Source organism: Corythoichthys intestinalis, chromosome 22 (assembly GCF_030265065.1).
Source record: "Corythoichthys intestinalis isolate RoL2023-P3 chromosome 22, ASM3026506v1, whole genome shotgun sequence".
In the NCBI taxonomy this organism is placed as follows: domain Eukaryota; kingdom Metazoa; phylum Chordata; class Actinopteri; order Syngnathiformes; family Syngnathidae; genus Corythoichthys; species Corythoichthys intestinalis.
The window spans coordinates 10,449,914-10,469,886 of NC_080416.1; the positions used below are offsets into that span (position 1 = coordinate 10,449,914).

Consider the following 19,973-nt stretch of genomic DNA (forward strand, 5'->3'; position numbering starts at 1 on the left):
ATGTATGTAAACTATGAAAATCAAAACCAGGTTCATATCAGCGGTATCAGGATCAGGGCAGTTTAAAGTACTATCCTTATAAACAAGATGTAAATGGCTATCAAGTTATGTCCAAACCAAATGCAGTTCTTGCTACGATGATACACACTCAGCAGGATAACAGTACTTTATTTCAAATTAATTATACGCTTCTGGATGTCAAGAACTGTATGTTTAAAAAAAAAAAAAAAAAAAAAAAAAAAAAAAAAAAAAAAGGATGCTCGCCATGTTAAATTTTATGCTAACACGCAGAGGTGGGTATTCATTCATTCATTCATTTTCCATGCCGCTTATTCCTCACGAGGGTCGCGGAGGTGCTGGAGCCTATCCCAGCTAACTTCGGGCAGTAGGCAGGGGACACCCTGAATTGGTTGCCAGCCAATCGCAGGGCACAAGGAGACAGAGTAGCCAAAATGTTTACTCAAGTAAGAGTAGAGTTACTTCAAAAATAATACTATTTAAGTAAAAATAGTAACTGCTTATATTTTTGTTGGATTTATTTTTCTTTAAACGATGGTAATTTTTTTTAGCACTTAAATGTATCTATATGGACTTTTGTTATAATGATACTTTATATTAACCAAATACATAACCACAATAAGCCAAAGAAATGCACCAAAAAAAAAAAATCGTTGAATTCCAACTAAAGAAAAAAAAAAAAATTACATAAATGAAGCATTATTCGTCCAAAAAGCATGACTGCCCTCTGGTGGAGAAAAATGGTTTCTAGTTTGAATAGTGAAGAGTTCCTTCAAAATTACTATTTTGAAATTGAAAGGATCATATCTTCGGTTTTCCGTGGTCAATCCAAGTGCCAAGTAAAAACTGGAAGAGAGATTAAAATCCAAGCTTTCGAGTCATGTTATGGGCAGCATTCTATATCAAATACTTCATTTTTTACGGTGCTTTAAAGACACCACATGATTGAACAGGCTGGCGTGAAGATAGAACGGAAAGCTTGCGTCTGATTAGTGTAATGGGGTCATGTGATTATTGTTGCGACGTCTCATTGGTGAACTCGGTAGAGCTACCCGGGTAGTAGTATAACTTCGTAAAACTACTCTTAGAAGTACATTTTTCTCAAAAAGTTATGGACTACATGTAACGCGTTACTACCCATCTCTGCTAACGAGAGACTGCAAATGCAACGCTAACCCTACGAAGTTACATTTAGTGTGTAATGATCACTTAGCATAGACCTTTAAAGGCTAAACCAACATTGAATATTCTGTTTTGCCAAGATATGAAAGCATATCTTTCCATGTGTTTCAAAACAAGCAAGCTTGAAGGGGCGCAGCATGTCAAATGAGTGACACAACCAAACACTTTTACAGTGCAGGCTTACTACAAAAACGTACAATAAGAAAATGTCACACATGAACATATGATGGAAACTGTGGCACATTTCCGTCTCGTTCTTTTCTCATCAGACAAAAACTGGCATTCGTCTCATTTTGTTTTCATCTCCAAAGCTCGCCTTCGTCATGAAAAATTGTTCGTCAATGAAATATTTTCGTTATTGTCATCGTTGACGAAAACGATTGCCATCAATCGTGGCCAATGAGTGACTACTAACCTAGTTGTGAACATATCTGAAGTGAGGGTTTATTCACAAGTATCAATGAAAAATAGCTATAAGTGAAATTTTCCTTTCCAATTCTGAGGCACTTACTCCCATTTTAGCGTTAGCGATGATGTACAGTATGGGACTAACATTTAATAAAAAAGGGATTTAGTGAGTAGTGCTCCCTTAGCTGCGACGAGGCATGCGCGGAATCTTGTATTTACGAGCTAAAGTAGCTTTAGAAATGTTTAAATCAGTCTGGAAATGTCATTATTTTTTTCAGTTTCGCGTGTACTCCAGATGTCGACGCAAGCTAGCTAGCATCACGTGGCCGATGTTTTCTTCCACAAACATTTAGTTAAGCCAAAAAAAATCATTCATTTCACACTTAATAACAATGTCCTGTTCATTTCCAAGCCTTGAAGGTGTGTTTGTGCGCCTCTTTCAGGGGGCTTTACTCCTTATTTAAGACCAATATTTACCCGGCAGCCCCAGGGTGAGATTACCTCATATTCCACCACCCAGCTGCTGGTTCTCAACGTTTCCACGACGACCGGCGGAATGCCCCATCATGTTTATCTGCTCCGATGTAAGAGAAAAAAACTCAGCGGAGGAAGATGACAATCCAGTTGTGTGAGTATCCGAGATAACGCTCATGCAACTCCCACGTTAGTTAACATGCTTTGCTTTTAGCAGGATAAAATCTGAGAATAGTCATTTATACTTTAGTTGGGTTATAAATATATCTTATCAAACTGATTTATTGTTGTTCACTATTTTGGTAACCATTAGGGTTGTTCCGATCATGTTTTTTTGCTCCCGATCATTTTAGTTTGAGCAGGGCCGGCCCAGCCTATACGCAGACTATGCAGCTGCATAGGGCCCCTGACCACTAGGGGGCCCCCAATCTGGCAATTGTTTAATTTATATTCTATTTTGTTTACTACAGTTTGCTTTATTTGACTTTTGTGAGTTTTGATCCTTGCTTACAAGCTTAAAAAAATAAAAGTTCTTCCTTAACTTTTCTTGTGTTTGTTTGGCGCTATCTACTGTATGTACTGACAATCATTTGGGGTGAGAAGTTTGAAGAATGCATTGCAACAAAATCTGATTAATATACAAAATATGGACGTACTGTATGGGTTGGATTGCATGTATGGGTTTCACAGTACTCTGTGACGAAATGGTGGGCCAATAATATGGGCCCCTTTGCATTATTTTGCTTAGGGCCCCCAAATGGCCTGGGCCGGCCCTGAGTTTGAGTATCTGTCGATCCCGATATTTCCCGATCCGATTGCTTTTTATTTGCTCTCCATTCAATTCCAATCATTCCCGATAATTTCTCCCGATCATATACATTTTGGCAATGCTTTAAGAAAAAAATGAATAACACTCGGACGAATATATACATTCAACATACAGTACATAAGTACTGTATTTGTTTATTATGACAATAAATCATTTACATTATCAACATTCTTTCTGTGGGAGGGATCCACGGATAGAAAGACTTGTAATTCTTAAAGGATAAATGTGACTTTGTATATTGTGACTAAATATTGCCATCTAGTGTATTTGTTGCTTTCAGTAAATGATACTGTAGCCATTTAACTGTTCTGCCCAAATGCATGATGGGAAGTGCAACCATGACTGTGCGTAGTCGCACCAATTGATAGATCTTCTCTGCGTTGGGAAATAACATAGGGTGTTAAGAAAAATATCAACTACTACCTTTCTTCCCCACAATGCTTCCCACGATAGTTCTAATTGATGAGGGAGGGATTGTAAGCCTTTAGCCAATTGAAAAAAGGCTCCAAAGACTGCCAGAATTCACTCTACTCATTTTACGCTGCCTTTTAGCTCTATATATAGGTAAAACGGCGCCATTATAGATTGAACGCGACAATGAGTGAGTGGGTCGTGCAGCGCATGCGTTAATTGCGTTGAATATTTTAACGTGATTAATTTTTTAAAAAATTAATTACCTCCGTTAACGCGATAATTTTGATAGCCCTACTTTAAGCCAAAACCGAAGACTCTGGGTGAGTGTTAAACATTTTGTCTGTAACGTTAAATACAATTAGAAAACGATTTAATTAAAAAATATACATATATTTTAGGGCTGTCAAACGATTAAAATTTTTAATCGAGTTAATTACAGCTTAAAAATGAATCGTAATTAATCGCAATTAATTGCAATTCAAACCATCTCTAAAATATGCCATATTTTTCTGTAAATTATTATTGGAATGGAAAGATAAGACACAAGACGGATATATACATTCAACATACGGTACATAAGGACTGTATTTGTTTATTATAACAATAAATCAACAAGATGCCATTAACATTATTAACATTCTGTTAAAGCGATCCATGGATAGAGGGACTTGTAGTCCTTAAAAGAAAAATGTTAGTACAAGTTATAGAAATTTTATATTAAAACCCCTCTTAATGTTTTCGTTTAAATAAAATTTGTAAAATTTTCAATCAAAAAATAAACTAGTAGCCCGCCATTGTTGATGTCAATAATTACTTACACAATGCTCATGGGTGCTGAAGCCTATAAAATCAGTCGCACCCAAGCGCCAGCAGAGGGTGGCAAAACTCCATAAAACACAACAAGTGAGCGTTTCACTGTACTGTCATTTAAATCTGTCTGAGTGGGGCATCTGCGTTAATTGCGTCAAATATTTTAACGTGATCAATTTAAAAAATTAATTAACGCCCGTTAACGCGATAATTTTGACAGCCCTAATATATTTTAAAAAGGCATGTCCGATATTATTTTGTCGATTCCGATACTTTGAAAATGACGTGATCGTTGCCGATCGATCGGGACATCTTTAGTAACCATATAAATAAACATACAGTTGCAATACAGACTTTCCTAGAGGTGACTTCTCACTTCCTTTTTTTCCCCATTTCAGGTATGATTTGACAACACTTAACAATTTTCAAGTTTTGTAAGTATATATAATTTTTACCTCTCTTTGCACGTCACGCATGCCAGTTTTCAGTTTGATTCCCTACGACTACAGCCATGTTTAGGCCTTCATAAAGACAAATTTCTTTGTTACAAAAGCATAAATATTTATATGTTCAAGTGTGCACGTCGTCATTCAATTTCACCGTATTTTTAGGCACCCATGGATTTCCCAGCTGCGGTCAACTAAGTGATTGTTGTTGCTCTGTGACACAACTTGCTTTCATGGACTCAGCAGAGTGGTTATTGTTGAGGAAAGTGTGCGAAATGATGAAAACTTGTAGTGAAAAAAAGCAGTCTTTGAACAAATGAATCAAAATTGTAATTAATTAGATACAAATGATAACTGAAACTGTATTGTGTGTTCACAAAAACTAACTAAAAGGTAGATAAATTAAAGACAAATTCCTTCAAACTAAATCATAATGAAAAACCATAAACTACTATAGACCCTACCCACGTGACGTCACAACTCCGCTCTCCTGAATGGTACCGCCCACTTGTCCGTCAAAACATAGTGTTAACCTGTTACGGCTACGTACATTTCTCCTATTTACGGCGTTTTTTTCTGCTCCTTAACATTAATAATCAAAATGGTGAAGGCGTGTGTGGCTGTTGGTTGCACTAACAGAGAAGATGGAAGGAGACACTTGAAGTTTTACCGTATTCCGAGGGATCCAAAGAGGAGAGCGAAATGGACGGCTGCAATTCGACGTGAAAACTGGGCACCAAAAAATCACCACAGACTATGTAGTAGTCATTTCATATCCGGTAAGATGCATTTAAGATATACTTAGAGGGTTTTGGGCTGACAAATAACCACAATTAAGATCATTGCGAGGCTAATCGCCGACAACATACGACGTAGTACGACATAGTTTCAAATTCAAGATGTTTGTGACTTCCCTTTCTTCCACCATCGTTATTTTTTGAATATTTAGCTGGTACCAAGTGAAAGAAACTGGCCTCGTCTACGGGGCTGACAAATAACCACAATTAAGATCATTCCGAGGCTAATCGCCGACAACATACGACGTAGTACGACATAGTTTCAAATTCAAGATGTTTGTGACTTCCCTTTCTTCCACCATCGTTATTTTTTGAATAATATTTAGCGGGTACCAAGTGAAAGAAACTGGCCTCGTCTACGGGGCTGACAAATAACCACAATTAAGATCATTCCGAGGCTAATCGCCGACAACATACGACGTAGTACGACATAGTTTCAAATTCAAGATGTTTGTGACTTCCCTTTCTTCCACCATCGTTATTTTTTGAATAATATTTAGCGGGTACCAAGTGAAAGAAACTGGCCTCGTCTACGGGGCTGACAAATAACCACAATTAAGATCATTGCTAGGCTAATCGCCGACAACATACACGTATGTATGTAGTGAGAGTGCTATCGCTAAACCATATAAACATTAAAAGCCTTAACTCCATTGACAAACGACATGAAATACATTAGACTTGACAGTGGATGTGAGCAATAACAAAAGATTTTGAATAGAAAATTTCGTAACTCACCTTTCCAAGCACAAGATAGATTCCTGCCGAACGAGGACCTGTTTCACCCAACCAGCAACGAAGTATTTATAAGCCTCCAAGCTCTTGAAGTTTTTCAAATTTTCGTGGGAATAGGCTGATTTTGTGTGGACAAGATCATTGTAAATATCAGCGTAGCAGATGTCAGGCAGACAGGGCGAAGACAGTGGGTCGAAAAACATCGATTTGGGCATCAAATATGGATCTGGCGACTGTATAGAACGAAGCTTTTCCACATAACGCCTTTTATGCAACACATCCAGTGAGTTTACGGCATCAGAAAGCACCGGGTCTTCCATGAAATGCATTTTAAATTCCTCGATCAATTGAAAACAATGCTAATACAGAGACAAAATGACGGACAAGTGGGCGGAACCACACAGCGAGCACGTGGTTTTGTGACGTCGGTGGGTAGGGTCTATAACCTTTCGCAGCAAGGCATAATTTCATCAAAATAAAAAGGGAAATTCCAGAAGTGGAATTGCAAGAAAATGTATCAAATGATTGCTGTTCGCCCTCCCAGTCCAAATAGATTGGACGTCTATCGTCGTCGATGGCAGTGAATGAGTTTGGAATGAGCGTATCTGAGGTGGGAGTTTATTCATGAATCAGAAATATCATAATATGTAAAAACAAAAACAAAAAACAAACTTTATTTCACAGTGGCATCATAAGAGAATGTCATAAGACCATCATAATTATGATATAACTATGTCATTAGCAAAGGTGGGTAGAGTAGCCAAAAATTTTACTCAAGTAAGAGTGGCATTACTTCAAAATATTACAAAAGTAAAAGTAGTCATCAAAAAATGTATTAAAGAACAAGTAAAAAAGTATTTGTTGAGAAGAATACTCAAGCAATGAGTAACATTGTAACTATGTTTACAATGTTTACAGAGTTACTATGTAACTACGGAAAACACAGACAAGGCTGAAAAAGCAGGTTTCTGCTCTTGCACCCCTCTTTGTATTCTAAGCCAAAATAACTGTTGTGTTTGATAGAACAATATGTTTATATGCTGCCATAGCAGATTCTTGGCGCATTAAGCCCCTGAAATATTTTTAATTTGTCCGTTTTACCCTGGAAACCCCCGTTTACAGACGTCACGCAACCGCTTTTGTTTCAACATAGCTATAGAAAGAAGGTAAGTAATCGTTTTTTTTTTTTTTTTTTTTTGCTTTTAACCAAGAATCAAGACTGTTTTGTCCATATCTATAAAGAATTCAGGGATTTAAGCATTCATTCACAAGAATTTTCACCGGAAAAGCTCTGTTTACATATGGTGGCCACCACATTGACTGACAAACTAGCATCGTACTTCAACATATTTACGCAAAATAAATGCAAATTGCAGTTTTTTTTTGGCTTTTAACCAAGAATCGAGACTGTTTTACGTCCATATCTATAAAGAATTCAGGGATTTAAGCATTTATTCACAAGAATTTTCAACAAAAAAAGCTCTTTGTCTGTGATTCCACTCGGTCAGCTTTGGCAGCCACGCCAACGATGCAGGCCCTCTATTAATCGGCCCCGCACCCCGTGTCCCGTCAATATCATTATGAAGTCTATGCGCCAACGTAGAAATGGAACTCGTTTGTAACCCGAGGACTACCTTTCGTCCAGTAAAAAGGAAAAATGTAATAACTATTGTAGCCCAAAGTAGTGGAGTATGATTAGCGTTTCTTCTTCACAAATCTACTCATGTAAAAGTAAAAAGTATGGCATAGTAAAACTACTCTTAGAAGTACATTTTTCTCAAATAGTTACTCAAGTAAATGTAATGGATTAAATGTAATGCGTTACTACCCACCTCTGGTCATACGCATTAATGAATGCGCATGACTGATGTCATTAAGTATCACTTTTGAATGGATGTAAAACATGCAGACTGGACTTAAATGGAGTTAACGACAAAATTTGCTGGATGACACGTAATGAAATCTGTCATAAGCATTCATTAATGCTCATGACAGTGACATGTTTGACACCTTTGTCAAATAAAGGTTGACCAAAAATGTTACAACAGATGCAGAAATGGCGTCTATCACCGTCAATGGCTCTGAAACAATCATGAATTTGATGTCCCTATGAGTAATTGGTACCAAACGGGCAAAAACGTTTTCGCACAAATTGTCAGGATGACATCCTGAACATTCTCTTGAGGGAAAACAAACACCCATGGGTGGGCGCCCCTCTCCTCTCCCATGGGAACTGCCATTTATTTGCTCGAATTTGCAACAGAAAGCTTTTTGCTGTGTGCCGACTGTTAGGGAATGTTCTGTTTGGTCTTCAAGCCATGAAAAGAAGTGCAAACAGCACTTCATGACCCTCCTCTTCCCCACAAGCTCTTGAATGGCCTCCAGGAGGACATCGCCACACTTGAAGAAGCGCTGAACCTTCTCCACACGGGTCAGATTGGACCCGGGCCAAATAGGATCTCACCCTGTCGCGCTCCATCCGGATTTAAACCAACCATGAGGATATAAACGAAATTGGTCGCCGGAACGTGAGCGATGGAGCTGCAGTCGCGTCTTCTGGAGTCCGCGTTGATCCACTTGGTCAGCGATGTGAACCTGATGGATTTTACGCCGACGCAAGCGGACGATAACCCGGACGAACGACCCGCGAGCGGCGCCAGAAGGTCCAAGAGGAGAAGAATCATCACGATGGTGCAAAGGCAGGCGGCTAACGTGAGGGAGCGAAAGCGTATGTTCGGGCTGAACGAGGCTTTTGACGCGCTGAGGAAGAAAGTGCCGACGTTCGCTTATGAGAAGCGGCTTTCGCGTATCGAGACCTTGCGCTTGGCTATCGTCTACATCTCCTTTATGAGGGATCTTTTGGAGAACACTTGACGTTCAGCTAGAAATGGACAATCAACAAGTCAAGAGCCTTGGAAATATACTGTGAGATGACTGCAAAATTACCAAATACGTCAGCATTAAAAGTAGCGTTTAAATTAGTAGTCCATTGCATTACCCCCTAAAATTTCTATTTAACTTTTCATGCACAAATTGTTTTTTTTAACCCTTTAACTCACTTGCTGCCATTGACGGCACTAGATGTCCAATCCATTTTGACTGGGAGGAGGGAATGAACGTTCTGGATTGGACGTCCAGCACCGTCAATGGCACTGAAACATGAGCGTTCATAACCAGTCTTCTCGGTTTAATGACTGGACGTCAATTGCTGTTAATGGCATGAAATGTGTTAAACAGTACGAAAAAAAAACTTTAGAGCATTACATTGGACCGTAACAGTGTGGGTTTCTTGTTTTTAATTTTTGTTTTGAGTAACATTATCTTAATTTATTCATTAATAAATGTTTTAAAAAATATTTGTAATTATATAGTCACGTTGTACTATCACGAGACAAAAGTTGTAATAGTACTTACCCTTATGTAATATTAAGAGAAAAAAGTAATCCTACCCAAAATTATGGAAAAAAAAGTCGTAACATTACGACATTTAAGTTGTAATACAGCATAACTTTATATAATATTACGAGAAAAAAGTCGTAATATGAGAAAAAATAGTTAAATTTACAAGATTAAACTAGTAATACTACATTACCTTATGTTAAAATATGAGGAAAAATGTAATTATATAACAAGAAAAACTCATAATGTTACGACATTTAAGTCGTAAGACAACGTAACTTTATGTAATATTACGAGAAAGATGTTGTAATATGAGAAAAATAATTAAATTCACAAGATTAAACTAGTAATACTGCGTAACCTTAGATTAAATGGAGAAAAATGTAGTTATAGAAAATATTACAAGAAAAAGTTGTAATATTATGACATTTAAGTCGTAATACAACGTAACTTTATGTAGTATTACGAGAAAAAAGTCATGAGAAAGTTAAATTTACAAGATTAAACTAGTAATACTACGCAACCTTACGTTAAATTATGAGGAAAATGTAATTATACATAATATTACTAGAAAAAAGTCGGAATATTACGACATTTTAATTGTAATACAACATAACTTCATGTAATTTTACGAGAAAAATGTAATATTACGGCATTTTTAAGTCGTAATCCAATCTAACTTTACGTAATATCATGGGGAAAAAAAAGTTGTAATATGAGAAAAAAGTCAAATTTACGAAATTATACTACGTAACCTTCCTTAATATTACGAGAAAAAGGTAATATCACAAGAAAAAAAAGTATCATGGGATCAAAGTATTACTTTATGTAATATGTATGGATGCTGTGCGGCTAATTTAGCTAAATTTGCTACTTTGTACTTTACATATACGTAGCGCTTTAGAACCAAAATCCTTAATCTTTTGGCACTTGTACATCAAATTATTATCAAAATAAGGATTACATTAATACTTCGTCATAGCTCTTAATATATTTGTTCATTTTAACCGAGGTGGTTCAGCACTACGTGAAGTACGTAGCGGCTAGTTTAGCTGAATTAGCCACATTGCATTCATAAATATTACGTAATGTTAAATGATGTAACATTACTTCTTTTTTTTTCTTCGTAATATTAAGTAACAAAACGACTTTTTTTCCTGTAATATAACATAAAACTACTTGGTAATGCGATTTTAATCCCGGAATATTGCAATTTTTTTCTCGTACTTTATTCTCATAATATTAGGACTTGGATCTGTTATTATTATTACTTTATTATCGCAGTGCTAATTTTTCTCTTTCTTTTTTTGGCCCTCACCCAGTCGTAATCGGTCAGGTGAGATTTTTTTCAGCACCTTGGAGAGCGTAGCACGTAAATGTCTCACCTGTGTGAGAAACTAACAACTAAAACCTCGTAATCCCTTGATTTGCATATCATCCCGACACTGAGGTGTCAATCGGTTGTTGTTGTAACTCTCCCCGCTGGGGAATCACTTCACCTCGGTTTTATTTGGCTCCACAACCCGACACTTCACACTTTTCCAGCTTTCATTATACGATTCAATTCCCTCCCCCTTGAAAAAATGAACCTCTGTCGATTTCGTCCCTCTTTTCACGAGTGCCTTCACCACCTCCAGTGTTTGCTTTACGCTCCTCGGCGACCCCGCTGAGAGCGCGGATCCGCCCCGAGTGCTCTCCGGGACGGGGCGTCTTTTAAACCTGAGCCGCGGTGTGGACGTCCCCGCGGGGGTCGGACCCATTTAAGCGCATACCTCAACGCGAGGCCGCTGACGGGAAAATAAACACGTCGGTCTGGTTACGATCGAACTGAGGACCCCCCGCCGGTTGCGACCTCCTGTTTCACTGGGTTTATTTTTTGCCGTCACTGCTGGCCACTTTTACGCGTCTAGACTAGCAGAACTCCTGCATCAACTTCTAATTGGCTGCCTTTGACAGCGACAGACGTCCAATCCGTTTGAAGTGGGAGCGTGGCAACAAATGTGGCACACCCTCCCACTTCAGATTGGACGTCGGTCTCAGTCAATGGTGCAAAAGTTAAAAAAAATAATAATAATAATTTTACTCAACTAAAAAAATGCAATGTGTTTGTTGACACTGGATAAAATTTAACAATAGGCACATGCAAAATAAAAGGTGTTTAACTCGTTTGCTCCCATTGACGATTATAGACGTCCAATTTGTTTTCAAAAGTCAGCATTTTTTAACTCGACTAAATTTTGTTGTTGTTGTTTCAAGCTGCATGAAGTTAAAAATAGCATATGGAAATCAAAACTACTTTGCTCCCATTGACTGTGATAGACGTGCAATCTATTTGAAGTGAGAGCGTGGCAACAAATGTGGCACACCCTCCCACTTCAGATTGGACGTCAGTCGCAGTCAATGGTGCAAAAGTTAAAAAAAAAAAAAAAAAAAAATTTACTCAACTAAAAAAATGCAATGTGTTTGTTGACACTGGATAAAATTTAACAATAGGCATATGCAAAATAAAACGTGTTTAACTCGTTTGCTCCCATTGACGATTATAGACGTCCAATTTGTTTTCAAAAGTCAGCATTTTTTAACTCGACTATTTTTTGTTGTTGTTGTTTCAAGCTGCATGAAGTTAAAAATAGCATATGAAAATCAAAACTACTTTGCTCCCATTGACTGTGATAGACGTCCAATCTATTTGAAGTGGGAGCGTGGCAACAAATGTGGAACACCCTCCCACTTCAGATTGGACGTCAGTCGCAGTCAATGGTGCAAAAATAAAAATAAAAAATAACGAAAGAAATTTTTAAAAAAAGTTTTTACTCAACTAAAAAAATGCAATATGTTTGTTGACACTGGATAAAATTTAACAATAGACACATGCAAAATAAAACGTGTTTAACTCGTTTGCTCCCATTGACGATTATAGACGTCCAATTCGTTTTCAAAAGTCAGCATTTTCTAACTCAACTAAAATCTTTTTTTTTTTTTTTTTGTTTCAAGCTGCATGAAGTTAAAATTAGCATATGAAAATCAAAACTACTTTGCTCCCATTGACTGTGATGGACGTCCAATCCATTTTTCCAAGAAAAAATGACTTGTTTTTTCCATTAATTGTAAGATTGACACAAACAAAAAAGATTAAACTCAATCACCACCATTGACGGTTATAAATGTCCAATCCATTTTGACGTCTATTCCCGTCAATGACGCTGAAACATGATTTAGTAGCAGAGGTGGGTAGAGTAACCAAAAATTTTACTCAAGTAAGAGTAGCATTACTTCTAAAAGTAAAAGTAGCCATCCCAAAAATGCACTCAAGTACAAGTAAAAAAAAGAGCATTTGGTTAAAAAAAATACTCACGTAATGAGTAACATTGTGAGTAACTATTTACGTTAGGGTTGTTCCGATCATGTTTTTTTGCTCCCGATCCGATCCCAATCGTTTTAGTTTGAATATCTGCCGATCCCGATATTTCCCGATCTGATTGCTTTTTTTTTGCTCCCCATTCAATTCCAATCATTCCCGATAATTTTTCCCGATCATATACATTTTGGCAATGCATTAAGAAAAAAATGAATAAAACTCGGACGAATATATACATTCAACATACAGTATATAAGTACTGTATTTGTTTATTATGACAATAAATCCTCAAGATGGCATTTACATTATTAACATTCTTTCTGTGAGAGGGATCCACGGATAGAAAGGCTTGTAATTCTTAAAGGATAAATGTGACTTTGTATATTGTGACTAAATATTGCCATCTAGTGTATTTGTTGAGCTTTCAGTAAATGATACTGTAGCCATCTGTTCTGCCCAAATGCATGATGGGAAGTGCACCCATGACTGTGCGTAGCGGTACCAATTGATATATCTTCTCTGCGTTGGGAAATAACATAGGGTGTTAAGAAAAAGATCAATTACTACCTTTCTTCCCCACATTGCTTCCCACGATGTTTCTAATCGTAGGGAGAGGGATTTTAAGGCTTTAACCAATTAAAAAAGGCTCCAAAGCCTGCCAAAATTCACTCTACTCATATTACGCTGCCTTGTAGCGCTATATATAGGTAAAACGGCGCCATTACAGATTGAACGCGACAATGTGTGAGTGGACCGTGCAGCGCATGCATTAATTGCGTTAAATATTTTAACGTGATAAATTTTAAAAGAAATTAATTACCTCCGTTAACGGGATAAATTTGATAACCCTACCTTAAGCCTAAACTAGAGACTCTGGATGAGTGTAACTTATTATGTCTGTAACGTTAAATACAATTAGAAAACAATTTATTTAAAAAATATATATATATTAAAAAAAGGCATGTCCGATATTTTTTTGCCGATTCCGATACTTTGAAAATGCCGTGATCGGACCCGATCGATCGGTATGCCGATCGATTGGGACGCCGATCGATTGGGACATCTCTAATTTACGTTGTTTGATTTATTAAAAATAAATAAATAAACAAAAAATCTCTGCACAAGGTTATCTGTAAGAGCTGTCATTATATTATACTATAACATACAGTACATCATAAGCACATTAAGCCAAAGAAATGCAAAAAAAATAATTGAATTCTGGCGAGAAAAAATGTACTGAAATGAAGCATCATTCGACCAAAGAGCATAAGTGCCCTCTAGTGGAGAAAGCATAGTTCCTATTATGAAATTAAAAGGATCATACCTCTAGTTTTTCATGGTCAATCGGAGCCAAATAAAATCTGGGAGAGAGGTTAAAGTCTGCGCTTTCTAGTCGTGTTGACTGCAGCGCCCTATGTCATATACTTAATTTTTTACGGTGCTTTAAAGACGCCATGTGATTGAACAGGCCGGCCTGATCATAGAATGGCAAGCTTGATTGGTATAATGAAGTCATGTCATTGGTGAAACTGGTAGAGCTACTGTTGGCATCGCTGGCAAAACGAACAAAAAATAAATAAAATCTAATATGCAGAAGAGTGTAGCGGAGTTAGAGTAGCGTTTCTTCATCACAAATCAGCACATGTAAAAGTAAAAGGCTATAAGTACATATTTCTCAAAAAGTTAGGTAAATGTAACGTGTTACTACTCATCTCTGTTATATAGTGATGTTCATGTCATAAGTAAAAGAAAATATAGGATACATTGTTCACAAATATATATATATTGTATTGCTCTAAACCCATGTTGAAACCTTTTTATCATGTAAAAACGTCAACTTTGACAACAAAAACGATGTTTTCACAAAACTGGCTCGTGGGTAGTCGAAAGAAAAACGATTTTAGTGCAAAAATGCCCCAAAACAGAAAACGCCTACAAAACCTCTTTAGCACAAAGTTAGAAAAACACAACCACCCCCTTCCCATTTTTTTTTTTTTTTTTTTTGCCTTCAAGTCTCTCTGTGATATTAACACAAGTTATTCCTGCCACGGTATTATGTTACACCCCTTCCCACCCAATCACAAGTCTCCCCAAAATCCTGCATCTCGCCCCCCGCTATAAGAGAGTGGGATTTACCTCTCTCCACATTCTTTTGAAAAATCAGCACAGGACACTATTTTATTGTTTGTGGACCGGACTCAAACGGGGTTGCGAGGGTTCAAATCGGACAATGCGGGAAGACGACTCCTCCCCGATGGACAGCGCCGGGAACAGCGAGGAGGAGACCGAACGTCAACTGCCCAGGAGGGGCGCCAGGAAGCGGCGTGCCACGGCGCGCAGGACCGAACACGACGAAAGCTTGGAGAACTTGGAGATCCCTAAGAAAAGACGCCGAAAGAGCGGCTGCGCTGGAAGTCAAGGCGGCAGTTCGAGTAGCGAGGCCAGCGGCAGCCCCGCCGGTTCTCTGGACGAGCTCCAGAACCAGCGCGTCATGGCCAACATCCGCGAGCGCCAACGCACGCAGTCGCTCAACGAGGCTTTCACGTCGCTACGCAAGATCATCCCGACGCTGCCGTCGGATAAACTCAGCAAAATCCAGACGCTCAAACTAGCCGCACGGTACATCGACTTCCTGTGTCAAGTTCTTCAGAGCGACGAGTTGGACGCGAGGGGAGCCAGCTGCAGCTACGTGGCGCACGAACGGCTCAGCTACGCCTTCTCCGTCTGGAGGATGGGGGACGCCACCAGCCACTAGTGGGCCAAGATGGATGGGACCTAACGGTAAACTGGATTTACTCCACCCGTGCCAATTTTAACTCATTGACGAACCAGAGTTACTCTAATAATGTGCACGGTTTACGTTGACCACGCAGTACTTTGCCATTATTACCACTTAGAACTCGGGAAAAGTGCGTTAATGTTCAATTAAATCATTGGCTGCCATTGACAGTGGTAGACTTCCACTTCATTTAGACTGGGAGGGGCTGGATGGACGTCAATCGCTGTCAGTGGCACTGTAACATGATTTAGTGACTCCAGAATGGTGTGAAAAATGTGGCTCGTGGGCCACATGCGGTGTTCGGCAAAACAATGCTCGGCGCCCTTGCGCAAGCAACCGCATGCATGCGCACATCGGTTAGAAGCGGCGAGTACTCACAATTTTTGTTTTTAATTAGGTTTTTAGTACTTTTTTATTGCCTCAAAAATACTTTTTGCGTGTATTACCCTCTCATACTTTTAACCATCGTGTTTTTTTGTCTGTTAGCTTTGAAGCAGTTGACCACATTAGTCACGTAGCGTGTTTATACGTCCTTATTTGATATAACTACATTTAAGTATTTCCTTAAGGCATTTTTAGTACGTTCTGCCTGTATGCATCTTTAAACATAGTTGAGAGCGCACAGTAGTACTTTGGGTGTCAAATTCGACTCATGTAGGATGTTTCGCGGATGTAGGAGACTTTGGCAGAACACCGGTCCGCTCTGTTCATGACCCCTTCAGGCACTGGTCGCCATACTGGACGGTTATTCAAAAGTTGACATTTAAGACCTTTAACAAAAGCAAGTGACTATTTTTGTTCATAAAAAAAATGCTATTATTATCATATGAATCATTTTTAAAAAATCATTAGAAAAAAAAAAGCTAATTTAATAAAATGAAATGACTAAAATAGTGCTGCAACGATTAATTAACTCCAGTAAATCGATTGGGAAAAAAGATTTGAATTAAATTTTGCTGCTTCGAGTATTTAATTAAAATGGCGCTCTAAGGGATTGTTTTGAAAGTGATTGCATTTAGTTCTATTGATTTGGGTGGTTACAATGCCCTCTAGTGGCAACAGTGAATATTACATCACTCATTTCACATGGCTAAATCCACTTGCACCCTGTTAAGACCGGCATAAGTTTTTGTTTGAGATAATGTTTTTTTTTTTACTGCATTTGTAATATAGTTTATAGGATATTTAGCCAATATTTAGGGAATATGTGCTTGAACCATTCGTTAAGAGCATTGTAAAAAAAAAAAAAAAAAAAAGTTAGCATTTAAGCTAGGGGACTATAATGATTGTTCTTTAGTTGTACTTCTATCCTCATTTATTTTTATACCGTTTGAGGCTCAGCTCAGGTATTTTATTTTTTTTATGATCCTTATCAGATTACTCGATTATTCAAACTAACTATTTTATCGATTAATTGACTACTAAAATAATTGATAGCTGCACGCTTAGACTAAAACAGAAATACAATCAGGTAATGGCCCCAAGTATCTCTAAAGTTTTTTTCATAGTATGCAACTCATTGGCTGCCATTGATGGCACTAGACGTCCAACCCATTTAGACTGAAAGTTCGTTCTAACTTCATCTATGGCAGCCAATGAGTGCCCTGTAACGGTAAAAAAAAAAGTTATAATTCATGTGCGAAAGGGTTCGAATTTAGTTATTAGTTCAAGTGCTGCAATATTTCAAGCATTCTTTTAGTTATTGGTTAATTAATCAGATGCCATTGACGGCCGTAGACGCCCAATTTATTTGAAATGCATGTCCATTACACTCAATGAGAATGAGTTAATCATAGTTAGATTATTTATTTAAAAAAAAAAAATTATTATTGAAGGTAACAAAAACTACCATAACAATTTCGCATTTTCAAAAAATCAACACATGAACTAGTTTATACAATAAGAACATGCAAATGAATAATTTTAATCATTAAAATGAACTACCCGTATTGGCCCATATATGACTGTTTTTTTGCATTGAAATTAGACTGAAAAAGAGGGGGTCGTCTTATATTCACGGTCTAGACGTTATACTCATTCACGACACTAGATGGCGCCAGATATCATTGAAGCGATGTTCTGTCATGACAGATCTCGGCTACTCTCAAGTTTAACCAGTTTGCATTATTTTATTGCAATGTTTTCCTTATTTAGATTTGTTTCAAGACTACAGTTAGAATTAGACTTCACTTTGATGGTTAATGCAGTTATTACCATTTTGTTGTTTTATCACGATAGATTGGTTTATTGACATTTCAAAAACCAGAAACCATTCATTTACAAATGTGATTGCACTTTAGTTTACATATTTAAATGTTCAGATGTTAAGATTTGAATGAGGCAAAATAACATGCTTTTTCTCTCAAATATATTGTTATAATCATTTGTTTCGGATGTACTGTAATTATTTTCTGTATAAAAATTAATTTGGGGTTCAAAAAGTCTTTTTTTCAAACTTGAGTGTTAAAAAAGAGGGGGTCGTCTTATAATCAGGGCCGTCTTATATTCGGGCCAATACGGTATTTTCTCCATTTCTGTCGTGTTTTTAATATCCGGACAACTTTTTATTTCAACTGCTGCATAATTTCAAGCACATATCAGATGCCATTGACAGTCATAAACGTCCAATCCATTTGAAAAATGGCCTGAATGAGTTATTTAATACGTCAACGTTTCTATAAAGTGAATACATTTTACGCACGTCTTTGTCAATTCTTAACCCCCCTCCATATTTGTTTGCCAGATCCTCCATTTTTGAAGACTCCCGTGACAAGCCCGCCTGAGCGCAGCTGAGGCCCATCTGCCCGAGCTTCATTCCTGCGAGGAGAGCGGGATGTGCCATATTTCCCGTTGCAGGGACTGTTATGTTTGCAAGGGAGCACTTACAGGACAAGACGGATATGAAGAGAGACCACTGCGACTAGATGAATGTTGTCCAAACAAAAGCAGCTCAGAGGAGCTGTTTGGAAACCGGAGAGAAACAACACAATTCCTTTGACATTCTTCGCTACACAGCAAATGGAGAATTTGTATTTATTTTTTTTCTACTGGTGAGAAATCCACTTGCCCCAATTGAATATTTATTTAGGGGGTACAACAGAACGGTTGTAAATATTTGCTAATAAACAAATGAAAGGACATTTCTGACAAGTATGAATTCAGTTTGTCACTCACCTGACAGTCATTTCCGTTAGTTTTACAGTTAATCAGCAAAATTTATTTACTTTTGTCATTAAGCCTTTGCGGAGGGGCTGAAGGAAAACATCTCATACCTCAGGATTACTCCGCGGTTATTTCTTACGCTCGGAAATCTGGGAAGCCCGTAATTAGTCGGTGGGAGCAGCGGGAAGCTTGCATGATATTCCCAGATGGCAACCAAAGTCACAGGTCAGAATGCAGTGAAGGTCCTGCAGGTGCTTTTGCAGTTAGAAGAAATAGAGGTGGATACGGGTCAGTATGGAATTGGCACCGCGGATACATACCTGATTAGTGCCGCAAGGATTAATCGATTAACTCAAGTAATTTGATTACAAAAAAGCTTCGAATCAAATGTTGCTGCTTCGAGTGTCTGTCGTTTGTGGCGTTTTTTTTTTTTTTGAAAGTGTTTGCATTTTTTTTTAATTGATTTGGGTGGATACACTGCCCTCTCGTGGAAACAGTCAATATAACATAACTCATCTAACATGGCTGGCTCCAGCTGCTCCCTGTAAAGACCAACATAAGCTAAGTTTTTGTTTGAGCTATTTTTTAATGCATTTTTTATTTCATTTATAGGTAAATATAGCCATTTTTTTGTGGGAATACTGTATGTGTTCGAATGATTTGTTAAGAGCAATGTAAAAAAAAAAAAAAGTGTTTTATAGCATTTTAGCTAGCGGACCATTGCAATGCAAGTTGGCCAATTGTTTTTTTGTTGTATTTAGATCTTAGACCGTTTGAGGCTAAGCTATGGTATTTTAATTTATTTTTAAATGAAAGTGCAAGTCTGCATAGTTTAAAGAAACACTCTGGAATTTATTTTGTATTCGCATTTCATGCTCTTATGAAACTGCAATCTTAGCAATCCTTTGTTGTACATCTCCTAAAATTAATTTTGCAACGCATTAAATAATAGTAATCCGATTACTGAATTTTTCGAACTAACTAGTTGATAGATTAATCAAGTACTAAAATAATCGATATCTGCAGCCCTATACCTGACATTACGATTAATGAAGCTGGTCGGAAAATCCATTTTGGGTAGATTTCTGTCAAGTAGTGGAAATTATAGGGAAACACTGTTTAAATTAGTGACAACATTTAATATTTTGAGATTATAGATCAG

The 19,973-nt window shown here is 37.6% G+C and overlaps 2 protein-coding genes across 2 annotated transcripts; both read left to right on the plus strand.

Annotated features, from left to right (window-relative positions):
* The first annotated feature begins 6,026 nt into the window (after nucleotides 1–6,026).
* LOC130910365 (fer3-like protein) lies at nucleotides 6,027–10,730 on the plus strand. The gene has a single exon (XM_057827583.1). The coding sequence runs from the start codon at nucleotides 8,649–8,651 to the stop codon at nucleotides 8,985–8,987; it is 339 nt and encodes a 112-aa protein (XP_057683566.1). The 5' UTR covers nucleotides 6,027–8,648; the 3' UTR covers nucleotides 8,988–10,730.
* Nucleotides 10,731–13,401: 2,671 nt separating this feature from the next.
* Nucleotides 13,402–19,214, plus strand: twist1a (twist family bHLH transcription factor 1a). Its single transcript, XM_057827582.1, has 2 exons — nucleotides 13,402–15,651; nucleotides 18,393–19,214. The coding sequence occupies exon 1, from the start codon at nucleotides 15,101–15,103 to the stop codon at nucleotides 15,623–15,625; it is 525 nt and encodes a 174-aa protein (XP_057683565.1). The 5' UTR covers nucleotides 13,402–15,100; the 3' UTR covers nucleotides 15,626–15,651; nucleotides 18,393–19,214.
* Nucleotides 19,215–19,973: the final 759 nt, after the last annotated feature.